The sequence below is a fragment of the Bos indicus x Bos taurus genome, chromosome 16, assembly GCF_003369695.1.
Source record: "Bos indicus x Bos taurus breed Angus x Brahman F1 hybrid chromosome 16, Bos_hybrid_MaternalHap_v2.0, whole genome shotgun sequence".
NCBI classification, from domain to species: Eukaryota; Metazoa; Chordata; class Mammalia; order Artiodactyla; family Bovidae; genus Bos; species Bos indicus x Bos taurus.
Window position 1 is genome coordinate 40831744 of NC_040091.1, and position 18057 is coordinate 40849800.

General features: G+C 51.6%; 1 protein-coding gene across 1 annotated transcript in view; it reads right to left on the bottom strand.

The window, feature by feature from the left end:
- Positions 1-876: 876 nt before the first annotated feature.
- TNFRSF1B (TNF receptor superfamily member 1B) overlaps positions 877-18057 on the bottom strand; it is a 35296-nt gene continuing 18115 nt past the window's right edge. The window contains exons 3-10 of the mRNA XM_027564859.1: positions 16509-16637; positions 15957-16106; positions 15449-15542; positions 14808-15037; positions 13564-13641; positions 12930-12964; positions 6681-6888; positions 877-3623 (exon numbers count right to left, since the gene is read on the bottom strand). Of these exons, the coding sequence (XP_027420660.1) occupies positions 3346-3623; positions 6681-6888; positions 12930-12964; positions 13564-13641; positions 14808-15037; positions 15449-15542; positions 15957-16106; positions 16509-16637 (1202 nt within the window). The 3' untranslated portion in view covers positions 877-3345. The remainder of the gene's footprint in view (positions 3624-6680; positions 6889-12929; positions 12965-13563; positions 13642-14807; positions 15038-15448; positions 15543-15956; positions 16107-16508; positions 16638-18057) is intronic.

The window sequence follows — 18057 nt, forward strand, 5'->3', positions numbered from 1 at the left end:
TTTGCAGTAAGTAAGGAGAACACCAGAGATCTTTCCACAAGTAATGTCCCTCTGAATAGAAAACTTGGGGAAGTTTTAAGCTAACATCACAAGTATAGTCATGAAGGGGCCTGAGCTGTAGGCAGAGTCTAAGTTTTTAAGTTGAGTCTAAGTTGATTGAAGTCACAATGGTCAGAAAAGGTCAACATCATCATCCCTCAGGTTCCATTTGATCTGGTGGTTGAGCATTTCAGGCTAATCTTTACCAGTGAAACAGAACTGGGGGTCTTTAGAACTGGTACATCATCTTTGCTGGTGTCACTTCTCTTGCCCTACAACAGTCCTTTGTTTCTCCATTCTTCTGTTCCCTTAAGGTCAGTAGTTACTGAGGCCGGTTCAAGCACAAGCATTGTGGCTAGACTTAAGCTCACAAAATGGTTTCTCTTCTGTCAAGAAAGCCATGCCTGGTTCTCTTTCTCCAAGGAGCTCTAACTTATCTGCTTACAATTGGAATACCCAGTGATTGGGGCCTCCTGGAGGCCAGAGTCATTCTCCTGAGTGAGTACGGGGCTGCACATGCATGAGCAGACCTGCAGAGATCACCCCAACCCAAGGGCAGGCTGAGGAGACCAAGGCGATAGATGGGATGTGTGCTGAGGGCCTGTTTGGAGGCCAGCTGGGTGGTTCTGGACAAAAAGCATTGTCCATTCCATGCCTGAGGAAGTGGCCAGGCTCTCAGCAAGGGCAGCTGTAATGCGGGTGCTTCTAGGGTCTGGCACAGAATGGACTTATCAGACTCCAGTGGCCAAGACCCATTCTCCCCCTTACCTTGGTGACAGGCACCAGGACCAAGGACACACCCCAGCTCAGACCTGAAGACAAAGCCATCAGTCAAAATAAAAAACAAATAAAAGGTTTATTCATAAGCAGGAATGCTGTCCAGAATACATACAGTGCAAACTCCTTGTCCTTGGGATCAACACAAGCCCACAAGCCAGGAAAATTGTTATCAGTTAGGTCAAATGGACTCCCCCCAGCACTTGGGCCCTAGCCTGGCCAAGGCCCCCTTCCTTGGCAGAGAAGGTTCTTTTTCTGTTTGGGTTCACACAACCAAACCCAAAATGGAAGCTGAGATTAGAGCAGCACAAGCTTTATTCATTGGTCAGAGAATGGAGAAGTGGGAACTTATTAACCGTTCATAAACAAACTTCTCGCCTTAATGTGGAGCCAGATTTGCTGTTAAGAGCAATGGGGGGAAGAGTTTGAGGAATGATGGGGAGGCAAATGCTCTCGTTTTCTGGGAAAGAGGCAGGGTTTTCCTAGAAATGAGGTGCCACCTCTTTTCTGTCCTTTTTTGGTCAGTGATTCCTGGTCACGGAGACCAGTAGGTATGTCATTTAGTAGCTAATGTAGTAAGTTCAGTTCAGTTCAGTCGCTCAGTCATGTCCGACTCTTTGCGACCCCATGAATTGCAGCATGCCAGGCATCCCTGTCCATCACCAACTCCCGGAGTTCACTCAGTGTCAACTGAGACTCGGGGTCTGCTGGAGGTCAGATGCATCTCCATCTTGGTTTCAGCTGGTTCTATCCAGTTTTTATTTTTCTCTTCCTAGAGTTTCTTTCTTCGTGTCCCGACCCTGTGACTTAAAGGTATATGTGAGTTCCTGTTCAAGGGAGGGGGTCGATGGGTTTTGACCAAGGGTCTAGTGGCCACTCTGGTAACAAAATGAGGCCACACCCAGAGTCTCCTTCTAATTCATCCCCGCTCTGTGGGGGTGACAGCAAGGAAGCCTCAGGTCCTCCCAGAACAGTCCACCAGGGGGCAGAAGTGCTCCACAGCTGTAAAGCATCCAATGCGGTTGGAGACTCTGGCCAGTCCAGGCACGGGGACATCTTGATCCCAGCGTGGGAAGCCTTTCTTCACTCCAGGGTAATGGCTGGGCTTTTCCTACCCTCTAAAAGTTCAGCTGCCAAGTTCAAGTTCAGTGGAATTTTTCAACAAGGGATCCAAGTATATGGGATCCAGCTGTCTTCTCAAGGAGGCCCCCATCCCCCTTCCTTCCAGAATGTGGCTAAGGCCTCACTTGTCCATCATTTGCAGGGCCTGGGCATATATTTTGGGGAGTGGGGGGACTCCTTAATGGGGAAGAATCCATCGGCCCAAGTGTTGGCTTCAGCACTTCATTCAGTTCCCGGAAGGCCATTTGACCTGACAGACAACAAGGGTCACAGAACCACAACATACAACACAGACACGCAGACACAGGACCTGCTCTCAGCATCTCATGTCCACCCAGGATCTCAGCGGGCCCAGTACCAAAGCGGCTCTGAGGCTCCGCTGGGACCTGGGACTTCAGGCACAGCGGGAAGGGGTATCGAGAGAAATAGGTACACCTCTTCAGGAGGCAAAAGGGGAAGGTCCAGGCTGAGGTAGGAGGAGATGGCTGCGGGGCCTCAATCATCTCCAGTTCCTGAAATTCCCTGATAGGAAAAGGTGTGGCCTTGGAGCCGCACACCAGACAGTGGGGGAGGGGAAGCTGGCACTGTGGGTAAATGGGAGTGAAGGTCAAAGGCAGAGGATGCAAACTCTGAGTCTGGCTTTGTTACACTGTGACTTGTTTGTCTGCACCATAGTGCTTTTTTTTTTTTTTTTGCCACAAGTTTAAACTGGAAGATTTCCGGTTAGAGGTTTGGCATCTTAACCAGGTCACAGCACTCATTCAGAAGGCTGCCTGCCTGGGCCCTCTGGGCATCCAGTTTTTAGCCCATGGTATGAGATGGAGATAGCAGGAGTGGATTTGGAGGTGGTGCTGCCCAGGGTCCTGAGCTAACTGGGGTACCCTTATAGGGGTCACCACCCTCTCCCCGCATAGAACCATCTGACTTAATGGCACATGGCCACCCTCACTGGGACCATCCTACAGTCTCCCATTCAGGCTAAAGGCCTGTCCTTTCCCCACTATCTCTCTCCACTGATACACACAGCATCCTTCCTCTCTGACAAGAAGCCAGAGCGGAGTACAGTCCAGGGATTAAAAAAAAAAATAATAAAACCCCAAAACAACAAGGGCTCCAGAAGCCAAGACTGCAGGACTGGCTGGGGGGCAGCTCTCAGAGAGGCAAGGGCTTGTCCCAGGCTGCCCAGCACATCTGCGTCCGCCAGCCTTCCAAGTTAGACACACACCAAGACAGGACCCATCAGGACTCTCCCTGCCTCATTCTTCTGCCTGAAGGTGAGATGAAGGCTGAGGCTGTGCACAAAGGAATTTGGCCCAGAAAGAGCCAGAGTCCTGGGGGAAGGGAGGGGCGGAGAAGCACCAGAGGTTGGCCCCCGCTCAGCGGTGACACAGCCCACGGCCAGCCGGGTTAACTGGGCTTCATTCCTGCATCAGGCACACCGAGTGGCAGGGGCTTCTCCTCCAGGCCCTGCAGCAGAGTCTCTGGAGCCCCCGGCTGGGACTGAAAGGGGCGTTCCTCCTTGGAGAAGGGGACCTGCTCCTCTTTCGGGGAGTTGGGGGTGCTGGCGTCTGTGTCCCTCGTGGAGCCGGCCTGGGAGGGGCACTGCGAGCTGTGATCAGGGCCGCTGCAAACATTGACAATGCAGGTGACGTTGACCTGGGTCCCGTGGCCACCGGAAGACGCCTCTGTTAAACACAAGACAGGAGAGGGCGGTCGGTGGGGGATTCTTGGAGAGAGGAGTGTCTTCACAGCCTGTCTCCTGCCCAAGAGGCAGATTCAGACACACGGGAAAGAGCACCAGGCCAGGAGCACAGGCCCCTGTGCCAGCCCAGCTTTGCTTGTACTGTTGGACAAGCTGCTTGAACCTTCGTGTGCCTCAGTTTCTTCACTTGTCAAATAAAATATCCTGCCCGATTTACCCCATAGATGGAAGGCGCCAACCACATAAGGCAAGTGAAGGTGTTTGAAGAACAAAACAGACTCCCCACAAAGAATCAGAGATTCTGAACTTGTGGCGGCCTGGATGGGAGGGGACTTTGGGGGAGAGTGGACACACGTATATGTCTGGCTGAGTCCCTTCACTGCTCACCTGAAACTATCACGACATTGTGATACCCCAATAGAAATGAAAAGTATCCCTACTGATACACCCCCAATAGAAAATAAAAAGTTTAAATTAAAAAAATTTTTTTTAATTCGTTACAACAAAAAGAGACAAAAAAAATAAAAATATCAAATAAAAAGCATTAACGAAGCAAAACAGAAAACAAAAAAATGCAACCCCAAAGAAGCAAGGGTGGGGATGGGGAGCTGAAATCACAGGATGGAAGGAAATTTCCACACCGTGCCTTCATGGCACCCAAATGTCACCCAGCGTCACCATGGCCTTTGCATACCGTGAATGAGACACTGCGGGGGCAGACGGGGAAGCAGGAAGGGGCAGAGACCTGAGGTTTACCCGTTCCCACAGTGGGGAGAGGTGCTGGGTGAGAGGGAGGGAAGCGGGGTGCAGAGGCCAGAGACTCAGGAGGGGAACGGAGGAGAGACAGAGGGTAGATGGGGTGGGCAGACAGAGACACAGGTGTCCAAAGAGGAAGCCACACCGTGTTGGGTGTGGAAGGGGTGTCGCTGAGAAAGCAGGAAGGTGAATCTAAGAGGTGGGCAAAGACCACGAGTTTATGTTTGGATCTCATTCATTCACTTGACAAACGTTTCGGGCCACTGGCTATGTTGCAGGCACTGACCCGGTCCTTCACTGGGGAGTTCTCAGGCTGTGGTGGGGGCACTGACGAGACCTCACACTGATGAGGGTGGGCTATGATGGGAAACTAGAAGCTTCCAGCCAGTCCCCAAGTCAGGCGGCAGGGAGGAAAGGCTGTCGCAGTCCTGCCCAGGAGATGCCATGCTCACCTCTAGACCAGGAAACTGAGGCTCGGTGGGTTAAGGAAACTGCTCAGAGTCTCAGCACCAGAACTGCTGGGAAGGCATCTAGGAATGACCCAAGTTCACGGTCATTCCTTGACCTGCCAGCCAGCCCTGCCAGGTGAGAGGGGAGATGCAGGCCAGTGGGCTTAGCCTCTCAGTACAAAACATGCCCAAGGAAGCCCCAGGCTTTCTGCAGGACTCCACCCAGGGGCCTCGTCCAGTGTGGGCACTGCCAGTGCCCACTAGGGATGACAGTAGTCACAGACCAGGCCCAGGGCAAAATGCAGACTGTAAGCAGGGCACAGGCTTCTCCAGACCCCACATAGGCTCCAAGGTCCTGATGCCTCAGTCCCAAAGGGACCAGACAACAGGCATAGTGGGTGGAGACCAGGGGTATCATCTACTCATTCAGCCCAACCCTGTCCCCCAAGAGCCCAGGGGTGACTTCTGGCTCTTCTTTTTATCAAGTGTGCCCTTGAATAAGCTGTTTAATCTCTGGGCCTCAGTTTCCTCATCTGATAGGATGAGGAAACACAGTGTACTATGTAGTAATAATATAACTATAATATATAATAGGGGCTTCCCAGGTGGCTAAGTGGTAAAGAATCCACCTGCCAAGCAGGAGACTCAGGTTTGATCTCTGGATCAGGAAGATCCCCTGGAGAAGGAAATGGTAACCCACTCCAGTAATCTTGCCTGGGAAACTCCATGGACAGAGGAGCCTGGCAGGCTACAGTTCATGGGGTGGCAAAGAGTCGGACATGACTGAAGTGGCTTAGCACGCATAATATAATGATATATTAAAATGCAATATTATTATTATGTATTAATAAATATACCATATATAGTAATATCCAAATAAAATATCATATAACAAATATACAACAGATATTATATAATTGAGACATTATAATATTAATATAGTAATTTATGCTATATGCTATACATTATATAGCATTAATCTAAAATATTAATATAGTGATATAACCCTCATATAAATACAATATCTATATATAATATCATATTATTGTTGTTGTTATTGTTTAGTCACTAAGTCATGTCCAACTCTTTGGGACCCCATGCACTGTAGCCCACCAGGCTCCTCAGTCCATGGGACTTCCCAGGCAAGAATACTTGGAGTGAGTTGCCATTTCCTTCTCCAGGAGGATCTTCCCAACCAAGGGATTGAACCTGTGTCTCCTGCTTTGCAGGAGGGTTCTTTACCACTGAGCCACTTGGGCAGCCATAATATTATATTATATGCTATATATAATATATTTTATATAACATTAATATAGATCAATATTTTCTTAATATATGATATGTAATATTTACAGAACATAGCATTGAAATATAATATTGTTATATGACATTTTACATATTATACATATTCTACAAGAAGACTCCCTGCCTGGATATCAGGGACTCAAAGGATAATCTGAAATGGTTTAGAAGGAAGGGTGCTTCTTCTGTGTGTGGAAGAACACACAGGGCAAGGGTTGGAGGTACTTGGTGGGCTCCAAAACCAGAAAGAAGCCTGTGGTTCAGTTGCACCTGAGAGGGTGGTGGAAGGGAGGCTGGAGGGGAGGGCATCCAGTGTCCTGCAGGGCAGCCCAGGGCTCATTGGCTCAGATAGAAACCAGGAAGAAACATGGCGGGGAGGGGGCGGGGGGAGTCGGGTGGCAGGTGGCTGCGGTGAGGGAAGGGGGGGGCAGGTGGCGGGGGTGGGGGGGTGGTGGCAGATGAGGGGGGGAGGTAGGGGTGTGCCCGCAGGGGATGAAGCCGGGGGCAGGGGCGGGGGAGCTCCTGCCTCTTACCTGAGCTACTGCAGCCGGTCTGAGCCTCCCCCGACGTGCTGGCCTTCTCCACGCCTGGAGACTGCAGCTGGGACCTGGTGGGCGCCCTCTTGTCCGTGCTGCTGGTCGAGCTCTCCAGGGAACTGCTGCTGGAGCTTGGCGCCGTGGTCAGCAGGTGCTGTTGCTCAGGGCCTGGGGCACCTTGGGCCTTGTTGGCAGGCAGGTGTGGCTGCATGGGGAGGAGGGGGTGGGGAAGCCATCAGCTGGCTCCTCGCCCCCTCACCTCTCAGCACCATCAGCACTTCACAGTGTACCCGGCATTCCTGCACCTTCTCTCATGCACAGCACTTTTAGGACGTGCGATTCTCTGTGGCTTCTGTGATTAACCTCTGGAGTGTGAGCCCTAGGAGGGCAGGGGCCACATGGCCCTGTTACTGAACAGTCTGAGAGGTGAGGCAGGGTTTTCATCCTCATTTTGCATAAAGAAGCAGAGGCCCAGGTAAGGAAAATGACTCTCCTAAGGTCATGGGGTGATGTGGCTCAGCCCAGCAGCCAAGGGCATGGACCCTGGAACAAGACCATAAGTGTGCAAACCATGATTCCACCACTGACTAGCTCTGCAAACTTGAACAAGTTACTTAACCTCTCTGTTCCTCTGTTTGTTTTTTTTTTTCCTCTAGAAATGAAAGAATAATAAAGCTACCTCCCAGGGTTATTGGGAAGATTAAATAACTGAAGTTTCGTAAAGCACTAACAGAGCCTGTTCCATATGAAGCACCCATCAAGGGTTTGTTAAATCAGGGCTCTGAACTTCCCTGGTGGTCCAGTGGTTGAGAATCCACCTGCCAATGCAGGGAACACAGGTTCGATCCCTGGTCCAGGAATATTCCACATGCCACAGAGCAACAAGCCACAGCTACTGAAGCCCACGTGCCTAGAGCCCATGCTCCACAATAAGAGAAGTTACCAAAACAAGAAGCCGGAACACCACAGCTAGAGAGCAGCCCCTACTCTCCACAACTAGAGAAAGCCCGTGCATAGCAACGAAGACCAGCATAGTCGTAAAATAAAAGGGCTTAGTGAACTACTGCCATGGGCCAAGTCTGGTCTGCTGCTGTTTCTGTACAGGCTCTGAGCTAAGAATGGTTTTCACATTTTTAAATGGTTGAAAAAATATTTAAGGAACAATATTTCATGATACGAAGTTACATGAAGTTCAAACACTGGTGTCCATAAATATAGTTTTCTTGGCCCACAGCCACCCCCATTTGTTAATGTCATGTCTGTGGCTACTTTCCCACTGCAATGTCAGAACTGAGAAGCGATAACAGAGGCCAGAGGATCCAAAAAGCCTACAATATTGACTGTCTGAACCTTTACAGAAAAAGTCTGCTGGCCCTCAATCCAGTGTAGACAGTCCTCTCATTTAGGGCTCTCAGTCTTGCTGTCTCAGCGACACTTTGCAGATTCCATTGCCCAAGCTGTTGTGTGATTCTCCATCTTTTTCTCTTAAAACACAACAAGTCACAACGACAACCGTAATAAACCATTAGCTGACACTTGAATCCATCCAATGCCAAGCACTGTGCTGAAGCCCTTCCAGACATTATCTATGCAGCCCAAAGTTATCCTCGCTTTGCAGATATAGAAGCCGAGGCCCGGAGAGGTTGAGTTACTTGCCCAAGGTCACACAGTTAGGACACGGCGCATCTGGGCTAAAACCTACATCGTTCTTGGGTGTTTGGGGTTCTGTCCCTGGAAGCTCAAGAGAAGGTGCCCCATTTTCAGACACCTGTGCTAGAAATGTCACTCCGAGGTGGTTGGCCATACCTGTCTACAACTGACCAGGTGCACAAGCCCTTGCCTTAGGATTCTGGGCGATCACTGGATTCTAGAAAGAAAAAGACCGAGGGGCCACATTCTCACCCCCTGTCCAGCATGAGAGGGTCCAGGGTAGATTGAGAACTGAGGCGAATGAGTGCTAGACCCTGCAGCCTGGCAGGGTTGGGGAGGTGGGGTCAGAGGTGGAGAACACAGGAAGGACTCAGGTGCCAATCTCTGCAGGCCCCAGGCCCCCAGTTCCCCCTGAGCCCTGCATATCCGAAGGCAAGCTCACAGACTCTCAGGCAGGGAGGATCCTTTGAAAGCAGTCCCCGTGAGGCCACAGAGGCCCAGAATGGGTGAGTCCTTTCTTAGTATCCCACAGCAGGTCCAGGGCAGGGGCACGGAGAGCCCCGCTTGGTGTACCACAGCTGCTGCTTCCGACTGAGTCCTGCCTCCCTGGCTCACCGCCCTTGACTGTGGAGGAAGGGAGGGCATTTAAAGTTCATCCTGAACCTTTCTTTGCTCAGATGGTCTGACCTTGGTATTGGTCCCCACCCCTGACCCTGCTCTGAGCATGGACAGGCGGGGGAGCAGGAACGGGAGAAGAAACATCCAAAGGTCATCCCTCACATCCCCCAAAGAAGGGGCTTTTCAGCCTGCGTCCCGCCCTTCTGTTGGTGGTAAGGGCCAGGCAGAACAGAAACCCCCAAAGGTCACAGCCTGCCTCCCTCCCCTCAAAGCCACGAGATGCAAAGTTCAGGCAGGCTCTGAGTGGTGCGGATACATTCTGAGTCCTGGGTTGGCACCCCAGGGAGGTATGGGGGGTGGGTACTGAGGTGAGTCATTCAACAAACAGGATCCCAGTTAGCCTCCCCGTCATGTCCCAGCCTGGCCCTACCATGGGCAGGAGCAGAGACCCTGGCAGAGCTGCTGGCTGGCCTGTGTCTGTCTGTATGTGTGAGAGTATGTCCCTGAAGCTCCCATGCCCGTAAGTATAGGTTAGGGAAAATGTCTGAAGCATGTTCACATGTGTGTGTCTATGTGTGGGGAGCACGTATGCATGAGTGTGAATGGTGCAACTAGTGTGTGTGCTGGAGGTGGTGGAAAGAGGCACTCCTGGGTCTGTGTCTCAGGCCACTCATTTGCTGTGTCACCTTGGGAAAGTTACTTAACTTCTCTGAGCCCGAGATTCCTGGGCTGTAAAATCGGGGCAATAACCGCACTGCTTGGGTCGCAGCACAGCTGTGAGGCTAAGCCACGCTCAGTACTGTGCCTGGCCCATGCTTAGCACCTCATAAACATCACCCTCTTTATGAAATGAGAGCCTGTGGATGAGCGTGTCTGTGGGGTGACTGAGCTCATACATGTGGTTACGTTGGTCTTTTCTGAACAAAGGGAAGCTATGGTCTCACCACGCATTGGCGTTACCAGGAGGTCCAGGGCAGTGCTGAGTCACCGTGCCCTCAACCCCACTGGTCTGGAGCGTTACTAGGCAGCTGTTAACAGGACCACTGCCAGGAGGCTGAGAAATGCAGTAGAGTGCAGGCTGAACACAGGGGTCAGGGCAGGGGTGGGAACCCAGGGACTGAAGGGACTGAAGATCAACCTCTAAGGGCAGTCCCTGCTGGGGACAGGGATGTCTGGAACAATTCTGAATGTCTGCTCTGGGCAAACAAGAGGGTGGGTAAATACAAGCCCTGCAGATTCAGAATGAGTTTCAAACCTGGGCTCTGCCATTCAGCTAGTGGTCTAACCTCATGCGGATACCTGAAGCTCCCTGAATCTCAGTTTCCTCACCTGTGAAGTGAAGGATGACATCCTGTACCTCACAGGGCTGTGTGTGAGGTGCAGGGCCCGGCCTGGGGCTCAGCCAGTGGGGTGCTGGAACCAGCCCAGACCTATGCGTGTTTCTTCCCAACTTTACATTAAGTAGCTTCCTGAAATCAGTCACAACGGGAGTGTTTATAACAGAAATGAGCAAACTCCACAAATCAGGATTCGGGTCCTCCCCCACCCAGAGGGCCAATTACCAGCACAGCCCTGGGCTCCACTGGCAATAGCACTCAACAGACAGCAGGGGAGTCGTTCACACTGTAAACACAAAACTGAGCAAACAGAAAGGGGAGGTGGGGCTCTGGGCCACTCCTGAGGCAGCTTTATTGCACCAAAGATTGGGAAATACTCAGTCCAGGGAAGTTGGCAGTTGGGTGCTGGGGTGGAGCTTAGAGGGCATGCTTATTCTATGGGCCACCAGGTCTCAGCTTCCAGCGTCACTGAACTGAAGCTAGAAAAAGGAGGTCATGGCATTGGCACACTGGAGGAATGAGAAATGGTTTGTACCTCCAAACCAGTGTTTCTGTCTGGCTTCCCTCGTGGCTCAGCTGGAATCTGCCTGCAATGTGGGAGACCTGGATTGGGAAGATCCCCTGGAGAAGGGAGTGAATGGCTACCCACTCCAGTATTCTGGCCTGGAGAATTCCATGGACTGTATAGTCTGTGGGGTCTCAAAGAATCAGACATGACTGAGCGACTTTCACTTTTACTGTAGGGCATGTCAAAAAGCACTAGCCAGGAGTCCAGAGATATAATGCTGTGTGACGTTGGGCAAGTCACTTTCCCTCTCTGTACTTCTTTTCTTATTGAGACAATCAGGAGATGAAATCAGTCTGGTCCCTACCAAGTCCAAAACCCTGTGTAAACCTCAGGGCTGAGCTGCCCCCTAGCACAGTGGTTCCCAATGGAGGGTGTCTGTCATCCAGGGAACATTTTGCAATGTCTGGAAACACTTTGGTTCTCACTCCTTAGAGGCAGTGCTACTGGCATCAAGTAGGGAGAGGCCAATGATTTCACTGAAAAAGCTATAATACATAGGATAGCCCCTCATGACAAAGAATTAGCAGGCAGGTTTGAGAAGCCCTGCCCCAGCAGGACAGGGGACATGGAGGGAACTCCTGGAGTCTTGTTTCCTCATCTGTAAATTTGGGTAAAAAACCTGCCCTAGGGACTTCCCTGGTAGTCCAGTAATTAATATTCTGTGCTCCCAATGCAGGGAGCCCAGGTTCAATCCCTGGTCAGGGAACTAGATCCCATGTGCTGCCACAACAAACACCCTGCAGGCCACAACTAAGATCCTGCACATCCAAAACAAACAAATAAGCAAAAAAAAAAACCCTGCCTGCCTACCTGGCATGGGGTTGCAGTACACACCGTGTTCTGGCTCACCCCACACCCATTTCCAAGCCCTCTCCCTAGTTCTCCCCCACCATAAAGGCTAGAAAAGCTAAACACCACCTTTTCCAGCCTCCCTTGCAGCTAGAGGTGGTCACGTGATACCATTTGGCCAATAAGACAAAAGAAGAAATGCACCCAGGGCTTCTAGGAAAGTGTCTGATTTCCTGTAAATGGCATCTGGCTGTTTCCCCTCTTTTTCCTGCCTCAGACTGGAGGTCACATATGCAGTGGTGATCACCATCTTATGACACAGGCCAAAGGCAAGAGGATAAAAGCCAACACACTGAAGATGGCAGAGCCTGGGGTCCTGGCTGGCCTCACAGAAGGATGCAACTGAATCATTCCAGCAATCACCAACACCCCGACAGAAAATACAGCACCTTGAAGTCACCCTTAAGCTTTTGGTTACTTGCAGCCAAATGCCCTCCTGATGGAAAACTGGTGAAATACAATGTCAGTGCTCTGTTTCTAGCAAAAATCCTGCACAGATCCTACTTCATAAAAATGATCAAAAATGAGTTGCTTTGGTTGAAGTTGGGGGAGGCCCTGGGTCCAGTCCCCTAGCCTTGATCTCAACCTCAAAGATGACTCCCCCCTCCACTGCCCCAGGACCCTTTGTGGAACACGGGGGTACCCTAGCACACAGTTTGAAAACCACTGTACATGTGGAAGTGCTTTGTAAACATCTCGGAGATGCTGAGAATTGTTGCCAACTGGGTGAAAGGCACAGTCCTACAAGCAGGGCTGAGACACTGTCCACACATAATGGTGAGGAACCAGCCATGAGCAATTTCACGTAGGCCCAAGGTCACAGCATGGGTCCGCGACCACATACTTGCCACTGACCCCACTGACCCTTCTGTTCCCTGATGTGGCCGTTCACACTCAGTCATCTGGACTCAACACTGCTCCACTCCCCTCCCCGACACTCACCATTCTTCAGCCTGCCCTGCTCTGTCCATACCACTCCCCGCTGCTCTGCATGTCCTTTCCTTCCTCCACTCGTGTCTCCATCAAAATCTTGCCCAGTCCAGATGCCACCTTTATCAGCCCCCACAACAGACCCTGGCCGGTCCTTCTGCAGCCTCCTGGGGCTCTGCATCCTGCCTGAGGCTGGACAGACCAACCTAGAGAATTCACCACTTCCTATGGGACAACCTGGCCCAGCAGGAAGGATACCATGGAGGCAGAGGGGGCAGGCAGAGGGGCACTCACCACCTTGGCATCTCCTTGCAGGCAGAAGGGCTTCTCTGCAGAGAGGAGAAAAGGGACCAGTCAGCGAGCAACTTCCTTAGGTCACATCTTTTCTAACTAAGAGGGAGCATGGGGCCCAAGCAGAAGCTTTCAGAGTAGGCTCAGTCCTAGGGGGAGCAATTACCTACCAGACAAGGTACACAGAAGGCCCTATACCCAAGCCTCCAGCCGGCCTAACATCGCTCCCCTCCCCTCCCTCACACCCACCATTCTTCAGCCTGCCCCACTTTGTCCATTCCACACCCCACTGCTCTGCATGCCCTTTCTCTCCTGTACTCATGTCTCCATCAAAATCTTGCCCAGCTCAGATGCCACCTGCTCCATAAGGGCTGAATCCCCCAGAATTCCTAGACAAGAATCTTGGACTCCCACCTCTTGGATAGCCCTGATAGCATCTCAGCTCTTACTAGATGAGTTAGTGGAAATGCCCTCTGCTGCAGGCTCTAAGCTCCTAAGAACAGGGTCTACCAGACCCAGCTCTGTCTGACCCATAAAATTGTGCCCAGTGCTGGACTCATAGGAGGCCCCCAGAAAAACTTCCTGAACAAATGAGGGAATAAACGGATGAAGAAAGGAAGGAAGGATGGAATCTTACTTTTTTTCTGGGTCATGATGACACAGTTCACGACAACTATCAGAAGCAGACCCAATGCTGTCACACCCACAATCAGTTCTAGAAGGAAAAGAGAAGTTCAAAACAGCTGCAAAAAAGTAAACTTGGGACTTCCCTGGGGGTCCAGTGGTTAAGAACCTAGTTTGTAAAACAGGGGACGTGGACTGGATCCCTGGTTGGGGAACTAAGATCCCACATGGCTTGGAGCAACTAAGGCAGCGTGTCACAACTAGAAAGCCCGAAGGGTTGCCACTACGACCCAATGCGTGTGTGCTAAGTCGCTTCAGTGGTGTCCGACTCTGCGACCCTGTGGACTATAGCCTGCCAGGCTCCTCTCTCCATGGGATTTTCCAGGCAAGAACACTGGAGTGGACTGCTATGCCCTTCTCCAGGGGATCTTCCCAACCCAGGGAATGAACCCGCATCTCTTACGTTTCTTGCATTGGCAGGTGGGTTCTTTACCACTAGCGCCACCTGGGAAGCCCCAGCCAAATCAATCAATTAATTAATTTTTTTTAAAGGAAACTCGAATGTAACAGGTCAGTCAATGACCAAGGATGACTGGGGCTGTCGCAGGCAAGGGACAAGCCCAGGGCAGAGACTCTGAAATGTGATTACAAAGCAAACAAACCAAAATCCATGCACCAAAGAAAACACACCTGTGGGCCACACTCAGCCTGAGGACCACGAGTTTGAGCCCTCTGGTGTAGTCCAGGAGGGAAGCCCACAACACAGCGACCTGGCCCAGCCCACTGTCAAAGCCTAGTGTTTCATCAGAAATGGCAACCAGAAGACCATCTCCATTTTGAGATAGAACAGGAACCCTATGTCTCCCCATCCAGGAATTCTTAGTGGCATCACTAAATCTTGGAAGAAAGCAAGTCTCAATGCTACCTGCATCCCAGGATGGACCACAGGGTCCAGCCCATAACAAGCTCTCAGTAAGACTCTTAAGAGGGCTTCCCAGGTGGCACTAGTGGTAAAGAACCCGGCTGCCAATGCAGGAGACATAAGAGATGCGGGTTCAATCCCTGGGTCGGGAAGATCCCCTGGAGGAGGAAATGGCAACCCATTCCAGTATTCTTGCCTGGGAAATCCCACAGAGGAGCTTGGCAGGCTACAGCCCTTGGGGTTGCAAGGAGTCAGACACGACTGAAGCAACTTAGCACACACGCGCTAAGACAGAAGGGAGGGAGCAAGGATAAACGGGACCTCTTGAGACTTACCAATGGGAAGAGAGATGTTCCCTGTGTTGGGCTGTTCCACTGGGGAACTTGGAGGACTTGGGACTTTTGGGAGGAGGAAGAAGGTGCTTGGAGCTGTGCTGGGCCCCAGAGTCGGCTCCATGTGCTGGGATCTTGTGGTGGCTGGGCCCCGGGCCACCTTCCGGGTGGGGAGCACAGAGGTGCAGACTGCATCTGTCGATGCGGTACCAGGAATGGCCACAGAACTGCAGCTGTGGGAGGAGAAGGTGTGATTGGGACTGAATGACTCAGGGTAGCTGGGCTCACCCGTGGGAGCCAGGCTGACATGCAAGGGGGCAGCAACTGGGATAGGGGAGGGAGTTTGCATGCCACACCCGCTTTCAAGACTGTCCCTTCCTGTCCCCACCCAACCTATCCCCATGCTCCCCACCCCTGACTTCTAGGACAAAACTCCAGTTCACCAGGCTGTTCAGGGACCCACCCGCCCACTGTCAGATAAACCAGTCCTAACATTGGAGCAGGCTCGGCAATGCCTCCTCCCAAGGAAGCAACTGGGGAGATCCCAGGCACTGTGGCCCAGATGATCTGTGCTGGAAGCCTCAGGATCACCCCGGGAACAGCCCCTCCCTGCTCCTCCAGAACCAGAGGATGCAACCACTCACTTCCGGTGGGGCTTGCAGGTATCCGTGTAAGATGTTGTATCTGAGAATGTCCCCGGGCCACAGGGAGCGCATATCACGTTTGTTGTTGCAGTTCCTTCACAAAAAATTGGAAACTGTCACCAATTCAGATATGCCATGGAAAAGGTGGGCCTTGGCCCTAAGGGAAATGGAGCCCCGGGGAGGTTTGAGGAGGCAAGAGATTCTGTCTGCACCTCCACCCCTTCACACCACACACACACACTCACACACCCCTGGGTGGTCTGTCCTTAACTAATTCTAGTGACTTTGTCTTCCTGGGGTACCACCTGACTTTCCAGTAGCTTGGGGCTTAATTTGATCATTTTTGGATCCCCAGGGCCTAGCACACAGGAGGTGCCTGATCAGGAAGGCTGGAGGGAAGAATGAATTGGGACAAGTGGACAGATGGGTAACCGGCCGCCCTGATGATGTTCCTAGGAAGGAGAGACCCAAGGGGGTACCCCAAGGACCTCTGGCCCTGGCCCCATACCTGGTTTGGCCACGCCGAAGCCAGGGCCGCATTTGCGCAGCGCCACGCACAGCCGGCAGCCCTCCTGCCTCCCCAGGGTGCAGTACCAGCCTGGCTTGCAGGTGCAGATGCGATTCTGTTTCGTTGTGCAGGCTTGAGTTTCCACCTGGTCTAGAGAAAGGAGAAGACGGCCGAGGGTCACGCCTCCCTCCACCGGCCACGCCCACTCTGTCTTTCCACCCAGCCCTACCACCCACAGACAGCAGACCTCTGCACCGGCCTCGAGATGGGGCATAAAGACTGCTGGCCACAGAGTCTCCGTCACAGTATGAACAAGCACACCTACTTTCTCAGGCACAGTGTCCTCAACTCTAACAACGGGCACCGTTCCCCCACTGCTGCTCTTGGCCTGCCTGCCCCAAGGAGCTATTGAAGACGAGAAACAGTGAAGTGCTATACTGTACATGTGCCCTTGGGCATGAAAACAAAGGTCTAGAATAAGCCCAGCCAGCTCAAGGGCAAAGAGGCCAGGAGAGGATGCCCGGGCCCACCCCTTACTCTGAGCCGACTCACCAGAGCTGCAGCGCGAGTTACAGCTAAAGCATGCGGTGACCAAGTTCCAGAGCTGGGTGTATGTGCTGCTCTCACAGGAGGCACATATGGTGTCCAAGGTCATGTTGCATAAAGACTGTACACGGTAGCCTGAAAAAGTGAAGGCCAGGAGTCTCGGTGGAGGAGGGCAGTGGGGCAGGGGGTGGCTTCTGACAGGACCCAGGCTCATCCTCTGTCCTCCAGAGCCCCAGAGTTCTGAGGCCTGGTTGGGAAGCTCTTTGATAAGAGTTTCAGCTCCTGCATCATCTCCCATCTAGCGTGTGCCAGCCATCACTCCATCTCTGAACCCTGAAGTGCTCCTAAAATATCTTCCCCTCTGCTCTTTTTTAGGGCTTGCCTGGTGGCTTAGATGGTAAAGAGTCTTGCCTGCAATGCAGGAAATTCAGATTCGATCCCTGGGTTGGGAAGATTCCCTGGAGAAGGCAATGGCTACTCACTCCAGTATTTTTGCCTGGAGAATTCCATAGACAGAGGAGCCTGGTGGGCTATAGCCCATGGGGTCACAAAGAGTTGGACATGACTAAGTGACTAACCCTTCCTTTTCTGCTCTTTTCAGGTGCCTGGAATTCCACCATTGGAACTGCTGATTATCAGTCAATAACACTTTAGTAAGAACTGGTTTACCAGTTCTTATTAAAAAAATTTTTTTTTTGATGTGGACCATTTTTAAAGTCTTTATTGAATTTGTTCAATATTGCTTCTGTTTCATGCTTTGCTTTTTGGCCACAAGGCATGTGGGGTCTTAGCTTCCTGATCAGGGATGGAACTCACAACCCCTGCATTAGAAGGCAAAGTCTTAACCACTGGACCACCAGGGAAGTCTTATCTTTTGTTCTTTATAATTGGCTGAAATTCTTCATCTGAGAAAGGTTAAAAAAAAAAAAAAAAAAGGCAGCAGCAGCCATCCCTGGTATTCTATCAAGGATGAGGCCATGGGACTCCTGGGGGCCTCAAAGAAGATGTGCCTGGGGATTGAGAACACCCAGGCAAACCGTGAAGAAGTTTCTCTTCTGAGCCCCATTCCTATCCTGCACCTTCACTGCTGTGCTATTCGAGTGCCTTCTTACAGAGACCTTGCCAGTTAATAGAAGAAAGAAAAGTCACTTCCCTGGGATCTCTTAAAATGGCCATGGTGAAAGGTGCATTTGTGCCTGCCCACATCTCAAGCTAGTGGCTCAAAGTTCTCCCATGGCTTTCTTGATCTTGCAGAATAAAATCTAAACTCCTTACCATGGTCCCTGCTAACTCACTTGGGGCCACACACTGGCCTGCCTGTTCTCCATGTGCACCAAACAAGCTAAACCTCAGGGCCTCTGTCCCCCTGTATATCTGCATGACTCACCTCCTGCACATCTCTGCCCACAAGTCAGCTCCTCAGAAAGGTCTTCCATGACCAGCATGTCCCACTCTGCCTCCATCTGCCCTCCCCTCTCTTGTTTCCTTCACAGACCACACGTCTATCTCCTCTATTGGTTTATCTGCCTTATGCTCTTGTTAGAATGCAAAATCC